We start from the raw sequence: 23,741 nt of genomic DNA on the forward strand, positions 1-23,741 counted from the left end.
GATGGGACTGACCTCTCTAAGAACCCATTTAGTGTGATGAGACAGTCCTCTCAACTGCCATGCTGATGATGGTTGGCAAACCAATTCTCTTTTCCAGGTCAGGACCCAGACTTCATAAAACCCTCTTGAGGAAAAGCTGAAACACAGAATTACTTATCTATTGCAGTGGAATTCCAAGGCAGGGGGTGGAGAATAATCATGGTCCCAAACATGGCATTTCTGATTGTACATGGGAGGACTTTAATAGGCTATTTTAAGACTCCTTTCCACTTCTCTCTTGATGACGTTAGTAATTCTGACTACTGATACCAAGTAACTGGCCCTTGAAATTTGTGCAAATCTGAGATATTTTTTAATCTAAAACCAGTGGGGTTCTTGTCTCAGGTACTGCTTGCACCACCATCTTCCTGTCTTCTCTTCTCCAGCCTATTTCTCTGAGACCCTTAAGCAGTGGGGGAAAGAACAGAACAAAGGACTTGGGTCAAAACCAAGAGAGTTTGTGGCTCTTATGGTATCACCATGAATAGAATTGAAGAGAGTTTGCATTTAAGGATATGTATGAACTGCTTTTAAGAAAATACAATTGCAGTTTGAAGTCTATAAAGAAATTATCTTCAATATTCTCTCATTTTTCCCCATTGTAGACTTTCTGATGTTTCACATGCACTCAAAAAGCCAAGTTTTGCTATGGCCTCATTGTCACATGAAAACATGTTATAAAAGACACCAGGAAAGATAAGTAAAAATTGTAGTTTTGAACATTTCTGCTTTCAGATCTTACAGCAGTTTACTCTTGAGTTTTGCAGTGAACTATCCAAGAAGAAAAGTTCATCTGACTTTGCAGGTGCCAGAATTTCTGTAACAAAACCCCCCAAAAACCCCACAACCCCCCCCAAAAAAAAACCAAACAAGCAAACAAAAAATTGAACTGAAGATGTGTTGCATTTGGATTTTGCTTGGAGGAACACCAGGATGTTATACCTGGGCATATAATGTGTTTCTAACTTCCCACTTCAGTTCTAGTAGTAAGCTGTACTTCATGTAAGCACATTCTTTGGACACTGGGAATGAAGCCATCAATAGTTGTTGGAAACAAGATTTTTGTTTATATATGAAACTGATAGTTTTATTTCTGAGCATGAGCTATATTCCTAGTCTTTGACCTCAGCCCCTCCATTACTCCAAAATTTCAGTTGTGTCCTTGAGCTTCTGTCATCTGCTATCCCACTTGCTAAGGGAAGAGCTGATGGGAAAGATGGTTAGAACTCATTGTGTCATTAGAAAACTTGTAACTATTTGGTTACAAGTTACTCCTTGCAACTTAAAAGGTTACTTAAAAGTTCCCAGTTCTGCTTCAGGAGTATGTGAGTGAAAATTCAGAAGTTTTTAGGCAAAATTTAGTGACACCTAACCTGGTATTCTAAGGAGAGTAGAAAATTACAAACTTGTCACTATGCATCAGGGGAATGAGCGCAAAATACTCCTTTGAAGATAACCTTTGCATTTTCTGTGCCAGTGCTCACCTTACAAAAGGTGGAACGGTTGTCCTTCAGTGCTCACAGCAGCAAGTTGGAAACTGACTTGAAAGTGATGGTGATGAACATTCAAAGTGGTAATTTCCTTAAAAATGAGTAGTTCTTAATGCAAGCTGTTCCAAGAGCACTAAAAATAATTTTTCCCATGTTATCGTGCCCAGATAGTCTTGAATTGAAATTAAATTTCCCACTTCTAACTAAGCAGTCATGATCCTAAATAAATCCTGACAGCATACTGTGGGGAAGTAGTCTGGAAGGTGAAACACATGACTAAGTGCAGTGTGACTTATTTCATGGAGTTTTTCATTTCCCTTCAAAGGCTGAATGTCTGGGTGATACTTTTATTTCTTTTCCAGGGTTCTTGAACATACCTTTTAAAAGACTAAAGGAAGGTAGCTGAGGATAATGAATAGGTACTTGTGTAAATCTTGAGTGTGTTAAATTAAAAAGTTTAGACAACTGGGCATACATGTAGGTCAAGTAAGCATTTAATCTGCCATCATGTTTTGCAATCCCTGTATTAAAGTACAAAGGTTTTATGTGGTATTTTTCACCATTTAAAAACATCAACAGTGTTGTTCTGCAAACAAATTTGGAAAAGCCATTTTCTGTCCACTGCATCACTACTAACATTCATAATGACATTAAGACACAGTCTTAAGCTGCACCAGGGGAGGCTTAGGCTGGATGTTAGGAAGAAATTATTCACAGAAAGAGTGATTGGCGGTTGGACTGCGCTGCCCGGGGAGGTGGTGGAGTCACCATCACTGGAGGTGTTTAAAAAGAGACTGGATGAGGCTCTCAGTGCCATGGTTTAGTTGATTAGATGGTGTTGGGTGGTAGGTTGAACTTGATGATCTCGAAGGTCTTTTCCAACCTGGTTAATTCTGTGTTCTGTAATTCAACTGTGTTTTGGTAAACTCTTGTTGTAGATAAGGCATTACCTTGTGTGCTCAGAACAAACATGAACTATGTCATATGACAGGGATAGTAAAGAAAACTTTTTTCTTTTTGTTGCATTTCTCCCTGAACTATTACATTGTTCATTTAGCAGCTTGCTTTTACAACTTCCTCGTGACTTTTGTTTCGGGCAGAGATGGGGAGTGCTTGCATGATGGGAATTAGTTTAGTGGAAGTGGAACTGCTAGAATGGGAATGAAATGCAAATCAATTTTTCTGGAAAATGTATCAGGTGATCATGTGAAAATGAAAACTAAGATGCTGGGCCAGAAATAATTCACATTCTATAATTTTTGCAGTTCAACATGTCTTAATTTTTTCAGTTGCAATGTGTGATGCAGAGGAAAACTTTCAGTGAAATTAAGTGGACTGAACTGACTGAAAACTTCCCTGTGGAAGTTTTATGTAGTGGGTCTTTTTCCTTCTAGAAAAATAGGATAGCTACAATAATCAAATATATTTTCTATTTTAAATTACAATCACTGTCATTTTGGACTGAAGAATGTATTGAAGTAGTCTAAATCCTTTCTGAAGTGCTTTAATTTAATTTGCTCTTTAAAAAGCTGTCTTGAGTTTCTTTTTTTCTTCATACGAATTTATTGAGCAGTTTTCAAATGCTTGGGCAGCATCCATAATAGAACCTCAACTGAAAATATTTTTATGTCTGCACTGATGCAGATCTAATTTAAATACTCTAGTGTTTCAGATGGGAAAGAATAATTCAACAAATGCTTTACACGAATAGAAATCCAAAACACAACATGTAGGAAATACTAATATATGTATGTGATGTATTAAAAGGGCACAGGGTGTTGTTTCTGAAGTGGCTGTGTCATAATGGGGCAATTAGATTTTCAATGTGCTGTGTTTGGATGCTTTAATTTAAAAAAACCCAAACCATTCTGTTGTTATGAAATAAGTCTGAGAATGTGTTCATAGAGCATCATAAAATTCTTAGTTAGAATTCTTCAGTGCCTTCTGCACTTACTTAAAGCTGTCAAAGGAAGTAGCATTAGAAGCAGCAGTAGTATCTGGATGAATGGTGGTTACTGGTAAAATTAATTGTCTAATCATTTCAAATTAAGCAAAAGAGGATAAAAAACAAAATGCCAAGAAGTAAGAGTAATAGCAGTGGGACAAAAACCTACATGTAGTGTTTTGCACTTAACAAAAAGTACCCTTTGTTCAGCAACAGAGTTAAGCATTGGGTGAGACAGATTCAAAATGATGTTTTGTATTTTTTGTGACAGACCACTAGATTGAGCTGAAAGTATGATGTAACTGTGAGAAAGTCAAAACAGATCTCATAATCTATCAGTAGAAAGGGAAGTATTAATGGTGTTGTGCAAGGCACTCATGAGACTCTTGTCTAATACATTTTGCACCATTCTGACTCCAATTGAAACAAAGATAAAGAAGAGGTACACGGGAGTTATGTCAGGCTAGCTTCTTTCCCGGCCCGTGTAGCACAGGGAAAATTGTTCTTTCTAGGGCAGAAAATTGACCCTCACTTTTAGGCCTAAATAATGATAACTGAGATATTGTCTGCTGGATGTAAAATTTGGGGTAAGAACAGGGATCAGAAAGAATTGTTTAAGCTAGATTTCATATTAACCAGGTATCTGAAGTGTGGATTTTCTGTGTGGTATTCTGTTGAGTGATCAGGTGTTTTCAAATGGAAGGATGCAAACACCTCTGAGATGCAAACTCCAGTGGAACCAAGCAGATCTCTAGCAATCGGATTCATCTTGGGTCTCTAGAGGTGCACAGTGTTGTTACTTTGCTATGCAGTACAGTATTGAGTTTTATGTATTAGAAGTACCTTGTCTTGTTTGCAGGCATATTCCAAACACATTAAAAATTAGCTCTTCAGGCACTGTTCTGAGCCTAGATATTTGCACTGACAGTAGAGTTCTTTACAGTCCTTGTGAATTTGAGCTTCTTTTCTTTGAAATTATGCCTGCATAGTGTGCCTGGATGCAAGTATGAATAGTTGAAGAGAAGTGTTCAAAGCAGAAATTGAACCTTCTGTTTTCTTGCTGCCGGCATGCCTGTTCTTAGACATGGGGCCCAATGTACAACTTGATGGTTCTAGCTTGCCTTTATTAACTATGACAATGTTGGTTGAAGACCAGATACAAGCATGTAGCACTTAAAGTGGAAGTCTCCTTTCCATTTGGCAGGGTGTTGACTATTTTCTGTTCAGGTGTAAATTTAGTACCTTTGTGAAGAAGGGATCTGATTTTGGGAGATCTCTTCATTGTTTTTCAGTTGGCCTTAGGATAAAATTGTCATTGGGATAAAACCGTATAGATGGTTCTACACGAATTCACCTCAACTATTTGACCTAGAAAAGTGGTACAATAAAGTGATTTTATTGTGGTGGTGGTGGTTTGTGGTTTGTTTCAGATTTTGTTACACACAGTGTCTGGTGTGGGTATGTAACTTACAGTCTTGTGCTCTGTATTTATATTGTTTGTATTTTGTTAGTCAATTACGCTGTCAGGCTTGGTCACTCCGCAACAGATAAATAACTTTGAGTCCTGTACAGAAATACAGAGGTATAAAGCTTTGATTCATTTGGGAAGGTACATGTTAGAGCTGAAAAAGTAAGGTACAGAGAAAGGCATTCTTCAAAACCTGTACTTAGTTTGTTCCATCTGTTCTGCTGGCATTAATTGCCTATGTGAATGCAGAAAATACAATTTTCTTCATCCATTAGCTTCCTTGATACTTCTTGCAAAGTATCAAGGAAGCTAATGATGTGATCCACTAAGTTCAGCCTGTGGTATGAGTGTGATGCAGGATATGTCCTGAAACTTGCTGAGTTTGTACTATAACTTTGGGTACAGAGTACTATCTCTGACTGTACATCTATTGAATATGTTTTGCCTTCATTTTAAAATAAGTTTAAAAATATCCTCCAGTACCTTAAGTGCTAAAGTAGTTGAAGAGTAAGGGGAATACAGTCTTTGTTCACTAAAACTGAAATTTCTCCAAGGGCATATACTGGGATTCTTTTAAAGTACAGTAGTCTTTGTGTGACATCAATATGTGCTTTCCAAACATCTGCAGCTGAAAGGACTACCAAAAGAGGAGCATAGTTTGATTCAGCCTTTTAAAAAGCTTTTAAAAAGCTTTTGGTTGACTTGCTTTTACACACTTGTGTTTGTGCTCTACGGTGGTTAAAGCTTTTTGCATGGTATTCCTTCCATGTTTTATTTCAAACACAACTGCTATTTGTAATTTGGGGCACAATACTATTTTTAATTTCTCTGCTGTTGGAACACTTCATCTTTTTTTCCTACAATGGAAGCCTTTTACAAACCCTGCTTGTCTAGGCTATAGGTAGAGGCTTTCAAAAGTATAGAATGCTTCCTTTTCTCTCAACTGACCTCCACTGCCTCCCACAGATTTGGATTTCTAGATTACTTAATGTTTTAAAACATATTCTTCAATGGCTGGAATATTTGGTCTTCATATTTGTGCAACTTGGGAGGTGCAGAGAAATGCTTCTGTTTTGAAGTTTTCTCAGTGGTCTCCTCAAAGTCTATTTCTTTCAAATAGCAGCATATGAACATTCTATTTGTTATTGCAAAGGGAAAAGCCGTGGTTTCCTTTCAGCTGTGCCTTATCATAACAGTTTCAAGGAGAAATAGAACTGGTTTCAAACTTTTGCTCCTTAGTGCTACCTCTTAGGAAGACTAATGCAGGTAGTCAGCTAGAGCAATGGTGTGAAGTTTCCAGAAACTGTGGAGGTAAATTTATTTATGTGTTGCCAGCTGGCCTTGGTGATGTTCAGGTCTTCAACAAAGATTTACTGTAGTTACTAAGTTTCTGGTGAACAGGATTTAGAAGCTGTAAACCAGAATATTAGCAATTTAGTATCAATTCATAAAGTAATTATTTGTAGGCATAGGTCTCCTTTTTTTTTTTCCTTTAGGATGTGAAAATTCTTATGTTTATCTTGAAACAACTACTGATAGCGTAGTTTAGTGTTGCCTGAGTTTCCCTGGAGAAATGCAGGCATCTACAGCAGAGCTGCCCCTGTTTATGGGTTTAAATTGGGGCCTTTGATATCACAGGAGAGTATGAGTGTCCAATATTTATTTAAAGGTAGTATTTACATGCGAAAGAGTATATAGCAGAGTCCAAGAAGCGAGAGCAAAGCTTTACATCTGGGTGGAGGATGCCAGGACATGATTACAGAATCACAGAATCACTGAAGTGGAAAGGGGCCTCTTCAGGTCATCTGGCCTAACCACTCTGTCCAAACAGGATGAACTGGAGCAGGTTGTCCAGGACTGTGCTGCCCACAGACTCTGTTCCTGCGGGCAATCTGTTTCACTGAGAATGAGAGACCTATGACATGAATGGAATCAAAAGAAATTCAGGCTCTAGGTAAAGAAAGCCTTTTTCAGCAGTAGGAAGTAGCGCAAAGAACAGAAGTTATGTAGTCTCCATCATGAGATGTTTTCAAGATTGCTGGGTAAAGCCCTAAGCAGCATGGTATGCTCTCATAGCTGTCACTTCATAGAGCATGAGATTGGATTAGAGACCTTGTGGGGATCCTTCCTACTTAAGCTTTCATAACTTGATCCAATTATTCTCCTGATTGCACCCCTGGGGAGAGAATGTTTACTTTTCAGTAATCATTTGTTTTAACTGATTACTCTCTAACAGTTGTATATGATATAATTCAGTACGAAATACAACTTTTTTGGTGGAGCATGAGAAGCAGAAAAATGGGAAAGTGAATTATCTTTTAAAATAATTGCATCCCCTGAACCTTCCAGAAGGCATCCTAAGCCCTCCCACCTCTTTCAGTATGGCACAAGTGAAGAAGCAAATTCATTAGGTGACTCAAACTACATTGGAGGAAACACCATGCAGGTTTCTGCTGTTTACTGCAGAGAACTTTCAACTGTGATTTTAGATCTCTATGATTAGACCATTAGAAAAAGAAGTTCCTCTTTGTAATACATAATAGCTGTATAGGTGTTAAGTGTTACCTTCTTCAAAGCTACAAGCTTAGTTATTGAGCATCAAGTTAATTGACTTCCTACTTTACAATTGTGATGGGCTCAGGGGAGACTTTATTGCTGTCTACAATTACCTGAAGGGTGGTTGTAGCCAGGAAGGGGTTGGTCTCTTCTCCCAGGCAACCAGCACCAGAACAAGAGGACACAGTCTCAAGCTGCACCAAGGGAAGTTTAGGCTCAAGGTGAGGAGAAAGTTCTTCACAGAGAGTGATTTGCCGCTGGAATGGGCTGCCCAGGGAGGTGGTGGAGTCACAGTCCCTGGAGGTGTTCAAGAGGGGTCTGGACATGGCACTTGGTGCCATGGTTTAGTAGTCATGAGGTCTTGGGTGACAGGTTGGACTTGATGATCTTTGAGGTCTTTTCCAGCCTTATTGATTCTATGATTCTGTGATTTTCTTTACAGTCCTTCAGAAAAGAGAAGACTAACACAATTTCCTCAGTGTACTGGATTTTAGTATATCTCTTATTAATAACTTACTGTCCATCATGAGACAGAGATATATATATTTAAAAAAGACTTAGCTTTTAATTCAGCTGGTCTTGGAGAAGTGATGCTTTATTCCTTTTTTATCTTTGCTGAAATAATTTTAAAATAGTGCTTTTCTTTCAAAAGATGCAGCTGTAAGGTCCATCTGTTCATCAGACAATTTGTGCTTCATCTTTTTTTAGGCAAATTTCACAGCCCAAAAGAAGCGTGGCTATAGTGTTTGAGTTGGGGAAGGGTGGTTTATTCTTCCTCGTGGCTTCTGTGACCTTAAGAGTCATGAAAAGTAGGCATGTAAGATGTAGTTGAGCTAGGTTTGATAAAGATAGGGACTGCTTGAGCTTCTGTTCGTTGTGATGCCGAAATTAGCTCAGCCTTGGTTTGCCAGGAGACTTAAAGAAAATGAAGTTAAAAAAGACAGTAAACATTTCTAAGCATATATGTTACTTCTTTTCAACATACAGAGAAATAGTGAGTAGAATTTGACTATCTGGAGGAACATTCATTCTTATCAATGAGACTTTTCCTCCTTCCTTTACTAATTCACTGCCATATATGCCATTAATTTTGCAGATTTTGCCATCAGTACAATATGCACAGTGCAGACAACTGGTTCCTTCACTGAGGAGACTTACTGTCTTTATAGAGCAGACTCACTGCATTTACTGAAGGAAGAAGGATCCCATTTAGAAAATGTGCCTCCATGATACTAGAGTGGACTGCCACCCAGAAATATTTGAGTTCAGGTGGCTATCAATAGGGCTATAGCTGCACTGACCAAACACTCCCTGCTTGGCTATTATTTGTCAGATAGCCTGGGTAAAACCTCACACTGGTCAATACAACATCTGTGGATTCTTGAGAACCTAAGTATCATTGCATCTATTACAATAATAAACCATAGTCATGTCTTGTGTGGGATTCTGTAGCAAATTTGTAGTCTAGTGTAGAGGAGACCTGGGGCTAAACTGCAGTTGTCCATAGTGCTTCTGTAGAAAGAGGCTCTTTACGATGAGGGTGGTGAGACAGGGGAATGGGTTGCCCACAGTAGTTGTGGATGCCTCTTCCCTGGAAGTGTTTAACACGAGGCTGGATGAGGCTTTGAGCAGCCTGGTCTAGTGGAAGGCAGCCCTGCCCATAGCAGTGGGGTTGGAAGTGGATGATCTTCAAGGTCCCTTCCAGCTCAAGCCCTTCTCTGATTCTCTGGAGGTATTTCTAGATGTGATCTCTGCTCAGTAAATAATTACTGACTGTGAAAATGCAAATGCACCGTTTTGTGTGCTCACTACATAATGCTTTGCCAGAGCCTTTTATCTTTAAACACAGTTTCTGAAACACTCTTAACAGCAGTAAAGGAAGGCTTGATCAATGTTTTATACGGTCTTGATCAATAGTCTCTTAGTGAATGAACCTGCTTGTACAAGCTCAAAATGTTAACTTCTTCAGAGATCCTCCTTTTCTTAGACCTAGGCTGCCAAAAATGTTACAATTTGTAACTGGGGAGAGAAGTGGCTGATACAAAACAAATTGTTCTTTTTTTCCTTCTGTTAAAACATAAATCAGTTATTTAAAAAACATGAATGCAAATGGAAATAATTTGTACCACTGCCATTGGTTAAGGTCTATATGAATTACAAATGGATCTTCTTTTGTCTATGCATATGAGGTGTCTTGTGAAACTTCTTTTGAGTATTTCCCTCCTGAAAAGCTTTTAATTCACATAAGAAATTATTGCCAAAGTTTAGGTATGTCACAAGATTTTAATCTTTCTAGACTTCCTGTGAAGTACCAACCTCACCCATAGTCCTTGAGGTATTTATTTCACCATCCTACCCAGATGAGTAGGTCATGTGGAAATAAATATGCATTAGTTAATTTAAATACAGTATACATAAATTTCTTTTAATTCCTATTAGTTTGTAAGCTTGGAGACTAATAAAATGCAATTGAGCTAAAAAAATTCTGTGCAAGGTATTCACTCTGGAAAGCTTTAATTTTCCCCAGTGAGTGACACATTTGTCTTCTGTCTGCAAATCTGGAAAATTTATTTAAATGTATGCTTCCTCTTTCCTTTGCATAGAATTAATGTAGGCAAGAATTAGGCCCTGAAAGAAAAAGTAAAGTCAAACTTGATGGAAGAGTCACAGTTGAGAGCTTACTGAAAACCTGTCTTTTTTGCAAATAGAAGAGTTATCATAGTGTCTTTTGCTTCTATTTGATCTGAATTTACTATTGTAAGGTAAGATGTAGATTAAACCTTTGAAGCATCCTTTGGTTGTCTGAAGAGCTATATATGAATTGGGAGGAGTTAATTCTGGTTGGTCAATTTTGTATTAGTAATGAGACTTTTGTGTTCTTATGCCTTGGGATGCATGTGCTTGCCACAGAGATCAATTAACATGTCATTCCCCCCTGCCTTTCCTTTTGTTGATAAGGGCTTCAAATCACAAACGAGTTGCTCTGAGAATGGGGTTATATGCATAGTAGGATTAAATTGTTCAGTGTATTTACACAGCAGACCAGTATGTTCCTGCTGAGTCTTGCTTGAGGCTTTAAACATTCTGCAGTTATGAAGACACTCTTTGGAAACTGACTGTGGAAATGAATTCTACATATGTGTATGCTCCCTGTCACCAGTTCTAGGGGCTGGAGTGGAGGGTGGCCCCTGTAATCTCGTTCTGTTAGGAGTACCAGCTCACACTCAGTCCCATTGTCACATTTTCTTAAGAATCCCTTTATTTCAACACTGCCTCAATTGAGGGCATGTTTCTGCTGCTCTGTTCCTCCTGTTCTGTCTGGAGGCTGTTGTCAGTATGTGTTTCTTGTAATGTGTGTGTTCCTAGACGGTTTTGTTAACCACTGTAGTCAAGCATGTCTGTCTCATACTATCCTCACAAAAGCAAACCCTTTTGTGTTGTGATGAGAATTTAAAATTTAAGGCAGATGGGTCTTAGCATATAGGTAAAGGCTTGTCTTCAGAGAGAGAAGGTGGCACATGGCAGAGCTCTCCAATTTTGTATGTTCTTACCAGTTCCCTCTAAAAGATGAGAAGAGAGAGGCTAGAGAGACCAAATTAATTTTCTACTGAAGAAAAGGCACATATTTGGTTTTTATTGAACACCAAAGTATTGAATGATAAGGAGCACTTCCTACAACCTGGTTCATGCAGTTTATTCACTGTAGTCCTTAGTTCTTGTTTGCCTGACTCAGTTCTGTTCTCATTTCGAGGACAGATTTGGTAGAGAAGAGGTGGGAGACTCAAAAGGCAATTTTTGATAGATCATGTAGATTTGATAGTCTCTATACCCCTTAGTTCCATCTGTTTCTTGCTTGATATGACCTGATCTTTCAAGTAAAATTTTTCTGTGTGAGTACTTACATCTTCAGCTTTTGTTCCTGCTGCTCAAAGGTAAGATATTTCACTAACAGAGCTAAGCTGGCCTTGCCCCAGGAAGGAAAAAAAGTGAAGTTGTTTTAAAGACTGGTGCTTGCAATTTCATGGGTATATCTACATTATTCTGAAATATCATTATAATTAAGCCAGGAAACAACATATCTCTTGCTATTTATATTTTAATAAGATGTTTTCTTTTTCCACCTCAAAAGAAGTAAACAAATGCCCGTGGAATAGATGCATTAAAAAAGGGCTTTTACATTAACTAAAGCATCTTCCCCTCCTCCCCACCTCTTAAATTTTCTCTGAATAAATCAAGTTGTTTGTAAGTACACATATGAATGTCTATGTAGGTCACTACGTTGCTTAGACTTTGAAAGCTGTGTTAACATGTGAGCAAATGTTAGCATTTCACATTGAATGGGAACTAATGTTTGAAGCTGGCCTCTGATTAGCATACACTGGAGGTGTTTAGTCTAGTCTGTTACAAGAAGTACCCATGTGTTGATGTCTATTCTTTTTAAATAAAACCAACTGACATCATTCCTATTGGAAGATGCTCTTGATGAGGTTTTTGCCATGTCCTGAGGGTTTTTGCCAGGGGAATGTAAAGCAGTAAAACATGGTGAAGCATATAAACGTTGCTTGAGTTTCTAGTTACTTTGTGTTTGGTAACAGGTGCAAAGACTTTGTCAAAGCTTCTCAAAGCTTTCTCTTGTGCTAAAAATATTTTACTTAACCTTGTAGCAAGTTAAATAAAGGGGTACTTAACAGTGTTATCTCTTTATTCAACTACTTAGAAAGATACCCCTTTCAAGATGAGGAACTAGCTACACCGAGGCAACAGTGACCCACATTGTGTTCAAACACAAACAATCCAGGGTGAATAAAGGTGTATCCCAATTTACATATACTTGCATATTTGTTTTTAATTCTAATATCAAGGCAACACTATAGCCAAGAAAACATGCTGTGATGGCTGTGCTGTGAGAGGAGGCAACCATCAGATGAAATAGGAAAATGATTTCTGAAAAGAGCTGGGTTTGGGTTTGATCACCTGGGATGCAAATCTGCTTTTGTGAATTTCTTTGAGCTCTGCATGTTAATAAAGGTGTTCACTGCTTTCCCAGAATAAACTTGCTAAACTTACTAAAACATGCTTAAGCAGTTTGGATGCTAGAGTTTGTGAAACCTTACTTAATAAAAACACTCATATGAAAATACCCTATCTAGCTGCACAAAGCTTGACAGTCATTCTTGTGAAGTTTGACATTGTTCTTAACAGTTTCTCCTTGGTGATAAAGTTTTTACATAGGGATTTTATTTTTTAATCTGATCTAATAATTTTATTCTAAGCTAGGCTTATTAACATGGAGATATATGAGGAATGTCTTTATTATGCACACCTCTGTCAGCACCAAGTGCTGGAATTGCAACTGGTAGTTGAGATGTATGCTTTGACCTGCAGGAAGCTTTGTATTTTAACTCAGGTTATTTATAAGAACAAATATGGTAGTCTGAAGTCTCTTAAAATCAGTTTGCATAACCATTACAATGTAAAGAAAGCTTATTATTATAACACTGGCAGTATTCATGCAGCACCTGGAAACATCTGTCTGCTTCTGCAAATAGTATAGCTTGCATAACTGCATTGAGTCATGAATCTGTAACTGGGAACTGAGAAAACATGAAACGAGGCAGGTGTCTCTGTAGCTGAACTGGTTGAGATATAGGACATGCCTAGTCTGAAGGAGATGTGGACTGTTTACAGGTTGATTTGGTGACTTTGCAGAATGTGTGATTGCTGACAGTACTTTGTTATAAAGTAGGAATAATTCTGCTTCAAGATCTGAAAGCATAAAGTAAGTGTCACTTTCTCTCCTACTTGAGGTTTCACAGAAGATTCACTTTTTGCAAACAAGACTGGTTAAAGCATACTCTTTAAAACTGCAATCTTTTGACATGAACTACTGTAGTTAAAATGTGGCACAGAGGATGATTTAAGTGTTGAAAATGCCACTTGACTAGATTTTAATTATTTTTTTTTTCCTTGGGGTGGAGTTGTCTAGAAAGAATTGAAATTTGTAAGTAGGTGTTGAGAAATGCTGTTTGTTCTGCTGCTGCGCAGTGTTTCATAATAGGTTTCATTATAAAGCAGTGAGGAAAGTCAAGGGTAAATTCCTGTGTGGGAGAAGGGGCATAGAGGCTTTCTAATTCTCTTGATAAATGCTGCTGTGCAGCGTGTGGAGTACTGCAATACACAATGGTTGTTTCTGATGCTTTTGGGCTTGTTGGGCATCTCAGCAGATTTTAGTATCCTTGTGTATGTAAACATGCACACACAATTCTATAGGAGTTTAAAAGCATACAGTTAAACCCAAGAACAGTGTAGGCTAATCACTACTAAGATAATAGGATGAAATAAGACTCTTTAGTCATATGTTGGAAAACAAGGAAAGAATGACCATTTACCTTGTGAAGGACATCATAAGAGAAGTCTTGAGTGCAAGGCCTACGAGGAGAGGCTGAAGGAGCTGGGATTGTTTAGCCTGGAGAAGAGGAGGCTCAGGGGTGACCTCATTGCTCTCTACAACTACCTGAAGGATGGTTGTAGCCAGGAGGGGGTTGGTCTCTTCTCCCAGGCAACCAGCACCAGAACAAGAGGACACAGTCTCAAGCTGCGCCAGAGGAAGTTTAGGCTGGAGGTGAGGAGAAAGTTCTTCACAGAGAGAGTGATTTGCCATTGGAATGGACTGCCCAGGAAGGTGGTGGAGTCACCATCCCTGGAGGTGTTCAAGAGGGGATTGGATGTGCACTTGTTGCCATGGTCTAGTAGTCATGAGGTCTTGGGTGACAGGTTGGACTTGATCTTTGAGGTCTTTTCCAACCTTGGTGATTCTCTGTTTCTATAATTTTCTCCCTTTTGCACTCGGCCTAAGATGGCATGTGTTCATCCCTGCAAGCTTGGGGCTAGCTGATGTAATCCTAGCTAAGAGCTGCTGCACACATGCCCAGATGTGCAAGTACGTGAACCTGCTGTCTAAAATAAAAATCTGGTTTTTTTCCACTTTATCTTAAATGGGAGAGTTGAAGCACACAGTTATGAAACAAATTCTCATCACTCACCTCAATGACTTCGTGGGACAAGACAGCTGGGATGATGGGATTTTCTGACTCTTTTCCTTGAGTCATTGAGAGCATTGTTCACCGTCACCCAAGTTGCTGCAGTTCTCTTTGTGAGTCTGTAACAGCCAGGAAAATCTCCACTGAGAATACTGGGCAGGCATGATATATTTCATACTGTAGGATATGCTTCCAATTGCACTGTGTTGTGGTGCCAGGTTGTGTAAACATCTGCACCATCCACACTTAGTGTTGGAGTGCAGTGAGTCAGAACCGGTAGTAAAGGTCTGCTGGGGATGGACTCAAGTGTCATCCAGGCAAGAGGTGCTTTGGAAGCAAATTTTTGGTTACAAGTAATAGTTTTGGAATTCTGTGTTTGTTGTAAAAGCAATGACATCTGCCTATCCGAGAGCTGTAGAGATTGTATTTGGTTGGTGTATGTATGAGGGCTGAATACTTTCTCTGGAAGAGATTAAATGAAGAGTCTTGAATAAGTTGCTTTTATTGTATTTGGAAACTATGCATACCTTAGACATAGTTTATATTTCCTTGTTTTTTTCAGTCTGTAGGTAGTAGTCATGAATCTTGAATGGAATGTGCTAGGCCTGGAGTTAAGCTGGTTGTGGTGGTAAGGGTTTGGATGAATTCTTTATTTCCACTTTTCCAACAAACAAAAAAATTAGTTTTCCATTCTGTCAACTTACTCTCGGTAGATGTAGTTGACTGCTGAACATCTCTAAGATTGTGGTGTTTACCAGAGCTTTTGATATTTATGCAAAGCCTCTTTTGGTCAGTACTTACCTTTTGGTTTTGTTTTGTCAGCAGCCATGCAGCAGGTCCTGGACAACCTTACTGATCTGCCGACATCGACAGGCGCCGAAGAAATAGACCTCATTTTTCTGAAAGGAATTATGGAAAACCCTATTGTAAGATCACTTGCTAAGGTATTTAAACTTGCTGCTCTGAGCAGAATCTGGAAGCATTTAGACTCTTAAATTACTGTGTGAACACTGAGTATGGATTGAAGTGTTAACAATGGCTTGTATGTATATCTTATTAAAAGACTTGACGGAGTTCTTGGTGGTAAAGATTTGGTATAATGTAATTTCTGTGCATGTTGGTTTATTGTTACATGTAAGATTCTAGGGGAAGAAGAAAAATTCAGAGACTCCAGAAATGGTGTGGTAACATTGTTTATAAAGAAAATGTCAAAATAGTTGAAATTAGAAGCAGTTAGTTTTAATATGGTCTCATGACCACTGTTGTGTGCAAAACCCATATGCCTTCTGACTTTTAGTATTTTTGCCAAAGATGAAAAGTGAGAGCAATAACCTTCATTCTCCCACAGTGTAAACAAGCTTTCCTTTTGTTCTTGGCTCAAAACAGCCTTCTGATCAGCCCAGGGAAATCTTTCCTTCATGCCCTTTCCTGGGTGTCAGTAATGCTCTGAGACACAAGCTGTCCTTAGTTTTGGTCTTGCATTGTGAGAATACTTGATTTATAGATAGTAATCTTCCTTTAAAAGTATGTATGATGATATTTATTAAAAAAAAAATCTTTGGACCCTGTAGCTGATCTTACCAGTAGGAGATGTAGTCAATATTGCGTACTACTTATGCTCCTTCTTATTCTTACTTCATGAATTTGGACTTTTCATGAGGAAAAACCAGTTCACTTCAATGTAGCTGTCTCTTTAATATGAATAGACATATGAAAGCAATGCCCTCTGGGCAGGCATGAAATGCTTGTTGTGCAGGGATTTTGCTCAGTATGAAAATCTGGAAAGAAAAACTTCTTAAGAATTCATATAAGAATTTACTTCTGTTTAGCTGTTAAAAAGAAATCACTGTAAGTAGAAGGCATTGCATAACAATAAACTTGGAAATAATGGAAATGTCTCCTCTGTTAATGAGCTGATTTCAGAGGGAGAAACTTAGAATCATAGAATTGTATAATTGTCAGGGATGGAAGGGACCTCAAGGGTCATCTAGTTCCAACCCCCCTGCCATTGCCAGGGACACCTCACACTAGATCAGGTTGCTGAGAGCCACATCCAGTCTGGCCTTAGAAACTTCCAGGGATGGGGCTTCTACCACCTCCCTGGGCAACCTGTTCCAGTGTCTTGCCACCCTCAAGGTGAAGAACTTCTTCCTAACATCCAATCTGAATCTACCCACTTCTAGTTTTGCTCCATTCCTCCTAGTCCTATGACTACCCAACATCCTAAAAAGTCCCTCCCCAGCTTTCTTGTAGGCCCACTTAAGCTACCGGAAGGCCACAATAAGGTCTCCTCAAAGCCTTCTCCTCTCTAGACTGAATAGCCCCAAGTCTCTTAGCCTGTTCTCATAGGAGGGGTGTTCTAGCCCTCTGATCATCTTTGTGGCCGTTCTCTGGACATGTTCCAGCATGTCCAGATCCTTCCTGTAATAGGGGCTCCAGAACTGGACACAGTACTCTAGGTGGGGTCTCACCAGAGCTGAGTAGAGGGGGAGAATCACCTTGCTTGACCTGCTGGCTCTGCTTCTCTTGATGCATCCCAGGATGTGATTGACTTTCTGGGCAGAAAGTGCACACTGGTGTCTCATGTTGAGCTTCTCATCCACCAGCACCCCCAAGTCCTTTTCTTCAGGGCTGCTCTCAAGCCAGTCCCTGCCCAGCCTATATCAGTGCTAGGGATTACCCTGACCCAGATGCAGGACCTTGCACTTGATCTTGTTGAACTTCATGAGGTTGGCTTGGGCTCACCTCTCCAGCTTGTCAAGGTCCCCCTGCATGGCCTCCCTTCCTTCCAGCGTGTCTGCTGTACCACATAGCTTGGTGTCATCAGCAAACCTGCTGAGGGTGCACTCAATGCTACTGTCCATGACTTGTGTACTAAACTTCACTAGACAAGTAAAAGCATTTTCTTACTTAGAATTGTTTCCAGCTTCAGTATCTGCTGCATAGGTCATCTTTAATATTTATCATGTAGAAAATGTTCATTGCAAAGCATTTTCTTTTTTTTCCTTCTCAAGAATTTGGGCTTTAATGGCCAATTACAATTATGTGAAATTTAATGACTAGCAGATGTAAAAAAATGCTTGTAATGGAGACAGATTCTTAACTATAAACTTGCATTATCTAGAATGCTGAAAGGCTTTAATTGTGTTCATATGGCATGACTGCACTCGTTTCCTTTGGTAATTATTGTGGAATTAAACCCAAAAACTGCCCTAACCAGCAGAGCTAAATAAGGGCAAGGTCAAAACAACACCACATTTCAGGAACTATATATAGTTCATCTCTATCCATTTGTCTGTAAAAAATAGATGAAACTTGGTTTTCTGTTAGAGGAGGTAGGTTTAACAGAATAGGCAGTTCTTAGAACCCTGAGACAGTCAGATTCTTTAAGCAGATTCGTTTCAGACCAGGTTGGGAACATAAAAACTTTTCCATTTTTCTTTATTAGTTGGCTATTAAAATGAAACCTTATGTGAGGTATCCCCACAAAGGACAAAAAGAAATTTAAGGAACTCTACCATGGGCAGACTTATTCTTTTCTTTTCAGTCCTTAAAAAAATAAAGCAATAAACATAGTTTATAATATTTTGCAATGCAGAGTTTGGCTAATCTTTGGGTTAACTTCATTTCACACTATTTCTTTCTAGAGTAAAGGCATTGAGGTAGGAGCAGGGTTCTTCTGCTGTACCTTTTCATTCTTCAGTAGGTGGTAAGGGAAAGGGGAAGTAACTGTTATCAGTGTAAGATCTGTTTTCCTGTCCTTTACTGATATTTATAGAAGAATAGAGTGGTTTGGGATGAAAGAGACCTTTAAAGGTCATCCATTCCGATGCCCCTGCAGTGAGCAGGGACCATCTTTAACTAGTTCAGGTTATATAGTTCAGGTTAGTCAGAATCCCATCCAACCAGATGTTGAATGTTTCCAGGGGTCTTCTGCCACCTCTCTGGGCAATGTGTTCCAGTGTTTCACCATCTTCATCATCATCATCACAAAACCCCCACTTCCTTATAGCTAGGCTCTTAGTTCAGAAACATTACCCTGTATCCTGTTGCGTCAGCTCCTGCTGAAAAGTCTGTCCCCATCATCCTTACAGGCCCCATTTAAGTACTGAAATGCAACAGTAAGGTCTTTCCTAAGATGAACAACTGCAAATCTTCTGCCTTTCTTCACAGGAGAGGTATTCAGTCCTTTGATAATTTTTTGTGGTCCTTCTCAGGACTCATTCCAACAGCTTTGTGTCCTTCTTGTGCTGAGGTTTATGTTCAATCCTGTCAAGCCTTTAGAATTGCTGTGCTTGTTTTGAAACCAGCTGAATTTGGAACATACATGAGTCTTGCTCAGTTTTGCTACTGAACTGTTTTATCAAGATTCTCTTCTCCTGAATTGTTAACTATTCTTTTGAACCTCAAAACTGTATCTTCTTTTCTGCAGTCACATTTCAGTATTACAGCATAGCCTACAGCCTTCTCCTAAATATTCATACTGTTCCATATCCTGCTACTCCTTAAATTATTACAGGATCAGAGGCTGTTGACTGATAAACTTTTGGTTCCTCAGTATGTATACATGGCCTTAATTTTTGAGGTGAAGGATGAGGATATTTGTATTTAGATTATGCCCTGTGTTGGTGGTAGTGTTGTAAAGGAAAATGAATGAGAAAGAAGGTAACCTGTATTCTCTAGTCTTACAAAGATTGTGGAGTTGAAGCATGTTTAGAAATAGATTTGTGTTTTTACATGCTGCACAAGAAGTAAACTTCAAAAGAAGAATATTCTTTACTGTATGTATTATATACAACATAGCATTCCCTTATCAAGGAGAATGTGTGTAGGTGCCAGCTTCCTGTGACTTTGAAATCATGGTTTGTATGTGTTGGTGTTGGGGAATGTTTAAAATGTCTTTGTCTGTGCTGAGTTAGCCTTTCCAGTCTTTGATCAGCAGTCCTGCAGAAATGCCATTTAATAGACATGAACTGGAATGGTAATGTTCAGAGGATTTCAGGAAACAAAGTTTTCTGGCTTTTGTAAAATTTTCTTCTAATATCTGTTTTAAAGCACTAAGAAGAAAATAGATGTGTGCACACACCTTCAAATGGTATAGATGGAAAGTATACATAGATGACTCCAAAGATATTTGTTATTTGTTGTGTTTTTATGTGCCAAAGCAATTGTTCTTTTTTGGAACTTCTTGTTATTATGGTGCTGTAAATAACTCTTAATTGAATGCTTTGAGATTCTGTTATTTTTGGCCTCCTCTTGTTCCCTCATTTATGATGCAGCACTACCTGTAATAAGCTAGGCTTTTGGATTTATGAGATGTTTCTGTTGCTACTTAAATTCATTGAAAAGTTGGAGCTTTGAGCATTCACAGTGTTTAAGAAAGAATTCTGTCTGCAGCAGTAGGCCTAGAAAGGGATTATCACAGAATGATGGAGTTTGGAAGGCACCTCAGAAAGGCATCTGGTCCAGCCCCCTACAAAAGCAGGGCCCCCTGGATATGGTTGTCCATGACCATGTCCAGACAGCTTTCGCATATGTTCAGGGAGGGAGACTCCAACCTCTTAGGGCATACTGAGCCAGTGCTCAGTCACCTTCACAGTGGAAAAAGAGTTTCTTTATGTTAGATAGAGCCTCCTGGGCTTCATTTGTGCCCATTGCATCCTGTTGTGTCACTGGGCACCACTGAAAAGAGCCTGACTGTCCTGTTTGCACCATCCCTTCATTGTGAGATGCTCCCTGAGGCTTGTCTTCTCAAGACTGAAGAGTTCCAGCTCTCTCTGCCTTTCCTCATAGGAGAGATATATCTGCTCCAGTCCTTTCATCATCTTCATGGCCATTAACTGGACTCTCTCAAGTATGTCCAGAACCATGCACAGTACTCGGGTGTTGCCTCACCAGTGTTGAGTAGAGCTCAACCTGCTGGCAACACTCTTCTTACTGTAGCCCAGGATCCCACTAGCTGCCTTTCTGCATTTCCCTTAGTTATGCAGACTTCCCTTTAGAATTTGCTGGTTTGATGTTGAGTAGGAGGACCCTGGAGTAAATGCTCCTTTTGCAGACTTTGTTCTGAGCAGATCTCATAGTTCCTTTTTGTCCTTCTAGAAGGTGTACTTGTACTTGGCTCTGAAGCAGAATGGATCTGAGGCCCCATACTCTTCAGAGAGGACTGTTTGGTATCTGTAACACAGATGTTACAGGGAATAAGGGCATACAAACATTTCTGACAGTGCTGCCTATGAAGTTTTTGGAGTCATGTAGTTAAGCATGCAAAATCCTTCAGCAGTTTTAAGCAGTACAGATTATACCATATGTAATTGTTCAGGCTTTCCTGCTAAAGGCTGCACTGAGAAGTTATGTAAAAGATTTATAAATTGGAACTACTTGAAGCTTCTTTACAGGTACAGTCTCATCTATTTAATCTTACAGGCTCACGAGCGACTGGAAGATTCTAAACTTGAGGCTGTCAGTGACAACAACCTGGAGCTGGTGAATGAAATTCTCGAAGACATCAGTCCCTTAGTAAATAAAGATGAAAATATTGCAGAATTGGTTGGAATACTCAAGGAGCCTCATTTTCAGGTGCCACCTTTTTACTGTACATTACCAACTTAATTGTATCAGTGTCCACGCATGGATCTGGAAGTAAAAATGAAACAAAACTTGAACTATAGCAAACATGATTATGTAGGACTTTACTCCAAATGAAAGGTAAAACAGAAGCCATGTGGGGTGTTAAATGAGCATGATTCTATTCTTTCATTCCACCTCAAGAATATGTTTACTTACTGTATTAAAATACACTGGAGATTCTTGGACAAATGTTTAATTCTTTTATGACTGAAGTTGCTGTAGCAATTTAATGAAGTCTTCATCCTTAGAATTTGCAGGTGGTCCAGTGCCTGATACTGAACCATTCTGCATTGCAGTTCAGCTGTTGGCATTCATACTCCTGTGTAAGTTTGCAGAGCGAAGGAACATGATCTATCATGTTGTCTGCACTGCAGCTTAAGTTGAGACTTTGTGCCACTCACTGTTGCTCTGCTTCAGTGAAGTTTTGACAGATGCTTGTCAAAAGCAGATGTTTTGCCATACTGCTACAATTCTATTACTGGCTTCTGTACCAACCCTTGAAGATTAGGCTTTGTAAATCCTTTGTAGATTCTGGATTTGCTAGGCAGGCTTCAGATGACGTAGTACTTAGCTCTGTAGAACGTAATGAAACCTTTTCCCCTAGTATAGATGTGCCTCTTTTGGCAGGTGTAGGGTCCTAGACAGTTTTTTTAGTTATCTGAGTTTACATACACTTTATTTCCTAAGTTTTCAGTTAAACATTTTACAGACATAGCAGTGGGGTGCATTACTGTTCAATATAGATAAACACTGGGAATGCTATCAAGCTGTGTTGTGGCCTGTTGGAGAAGGGAGTGCTTTAAAAGTTCAGCTTTTGAGGTAGTAGCTATTTTGAGCGCTGACAGCTCCTCTGACTCTTCTGAAGAGCAGTACGTTGGCCTCCTGTGTGCTCTTACTTGTTCAGAAGGGCCTCAAAGGCTGTGATTTGGAGACTTACTGGTAGTGTAAACCTGCAAATCAGTCTGTGATCCCTTAGCAGAAATTGGTACTGGAAAAAGAGAGGATGAGTTTGGAGGAACTGGTGGTTACAACGCAAAAAGACTGGAATTGGGGGCCAGCTGGTGCAGTGACAGACCTGACAAAAAGCCATTATGTTAGATAAAGTAGAGCTGACTAGTCAAAAGGAATGAATCAAAAGTCAAAAAGGATTCAGGAAGTGGAGTGCTGGAGTAGACTGACTTTGAAATGCACCGTGTCAGTTCTCTCTCTGGAGACAGATGACAAAGACCAGAGGCCACCTGGGCAAAGACTTTTTGTGGTGAAGACTGGAAATGGCCTGGAAGAGACAGAGATCAAATAAGAAATTCAATTAGGGTAAATAGCCAATATTTGTGTGAGGCACAAAGTGATGTTGGTGTTAGTTATTCAGGCTTAAGCAACATTTAATTTGGACGTTCCAAAGTAGCTGGTGAACAAAAATGCCATTATTTGTGGTATTTTTGTATGGTTTTTATTGGTTTATAGAGACCAGACTTGAAATTACATGTGTGCTATGTTAACTTCACAATTTCACTCTAATCTTTTGTCAGTGCTTCCTGATTGTACATTAAAGATCCATTTAGCAAGTGTATCTTCTGTTTGCCTTCTCTGTTGCCAGCAGTAGGCATCTAATGAAGGCTGTTAGGCTAGGACCAGCCAAAATCGATACTTTCCAAAATGTTCTGTGAAGATTTAGTGATCTGTTGCTCAGGTTTCTCGGTGTGAAGTAGTATCATCCATCTGTGGTGGTGTTTTCTTCCATCAGCTTGTTCAGTTGTTCTTTGATCCTGTGTGAAGCTCTGGCATTCACAGCATCCACCATCAGAGCGGAGACTAAGCTGTTCTGGTTTTGAGACTGTCTCCTGTCAGTGTCACTTAATATTTCCTTGTTCTTGTATAGGGAGAAAGTGAACAGTTTTTCTTAGTCATGTTTTCCCTCTCTACTCTTGATTTGAGAGGCTTCATTGTGTATGTGCCTGTCTGTGTCAAATAAATAAAGAGGAAGCAAAGCTGCAGACAGCTTCCCAGAGTCATTCACAGCAGCATGGACTTTTGAGGTGGTGTAATAATTTTCATGGCACCTCCTACTCATTATTTAAAAATTCCTAGTATTAAAAACTCCTACTATAGCTGGTGAATAAAATAGTTTGGTTGGAACTACAACAATCATGTAACCCAACTGCCTGACCGTTTCAGGCTGATCAAAAATTCAAGTATGTTATTAGGGGCAATGTCCAAATGCTGTTGAACACTGATAGGCTTTGGGCATCAATCATTCCAGTGTTTGACTGTCCTCTCAGGAAAGAAGAGGTACCTCTGGGCTCAGTAAACATAAAGAGGGTTTGAGGTTTTGGGTTGGTTTCATACTGTTGACACCTCTGAGATACCACTTCTGAGTCTGTCAGTTACTATGTTAAACTAGGGTTGTGTTTTCTCTTGCAGTCTGGGTTGAATCCTCTGGCGGCATGAATTTTGGAAACTAATAATTCCTGGCCCCAATTTTGCTCTTAACCAATATTTTCATCCACTTGAGAGCCTTACTGCTTATCATATAGTAGCTTTGTTTGGGGCCTCTTTCTACTTAACTAGATTTG

At 39.2% G+C, this 23,741-nt stretch overlaps 1 protein-coding gene across 2 annotated transcripts in view; it reads left to right on the forward strand.

The window, feature by feature from the left end:
- The window catches only part of PALS2 (protein associated with LIN7 2, MAGUK p55 family member), a 58,548-nt gene that overhangs the window by 17,013 nt on the left and 17,794 nt on the right, over positions 1 to 23,741 (forward strand). Inside the window, exons 2-3 of one of the 2 annotated variants that reach the window (XM_054161187.1) lie at positions 15,361 to 15,482; positions 20,965 to 21,117. In XM_054161187.1, coding sequence (XP_054017162.1) covers positions 15,366 to 15,482; positions 20,965 to 21,117 — 270 coding nt within the window. In that variant the 5' untranslated portion in view covers positions 15,361 to 15,365. The remainder of the gene's footprint in view (positions 1 to 15,360; positions 15,483 to 20,964; positions 21,118 to 23,741) is intronic. The other variant, XM_054161188.1, reaches the window with a different exon arrangement.

The sequence above is a fragment of the Dryobates pubescens genome, chromosome 4, assembly GCF_014839835.1.
Source record: "Dryobates pubescens isolate bDryPub1 chromosome 4, bDryPub1.pri, whole genome shotgun sequence".
Classification (NCBI taxonomy): domain Eukaryota; kingdom Metazoa; phylum Chordata; class Aves; order Piciformes; family Picidae; genus Dryobates; species Dryobates pubescens.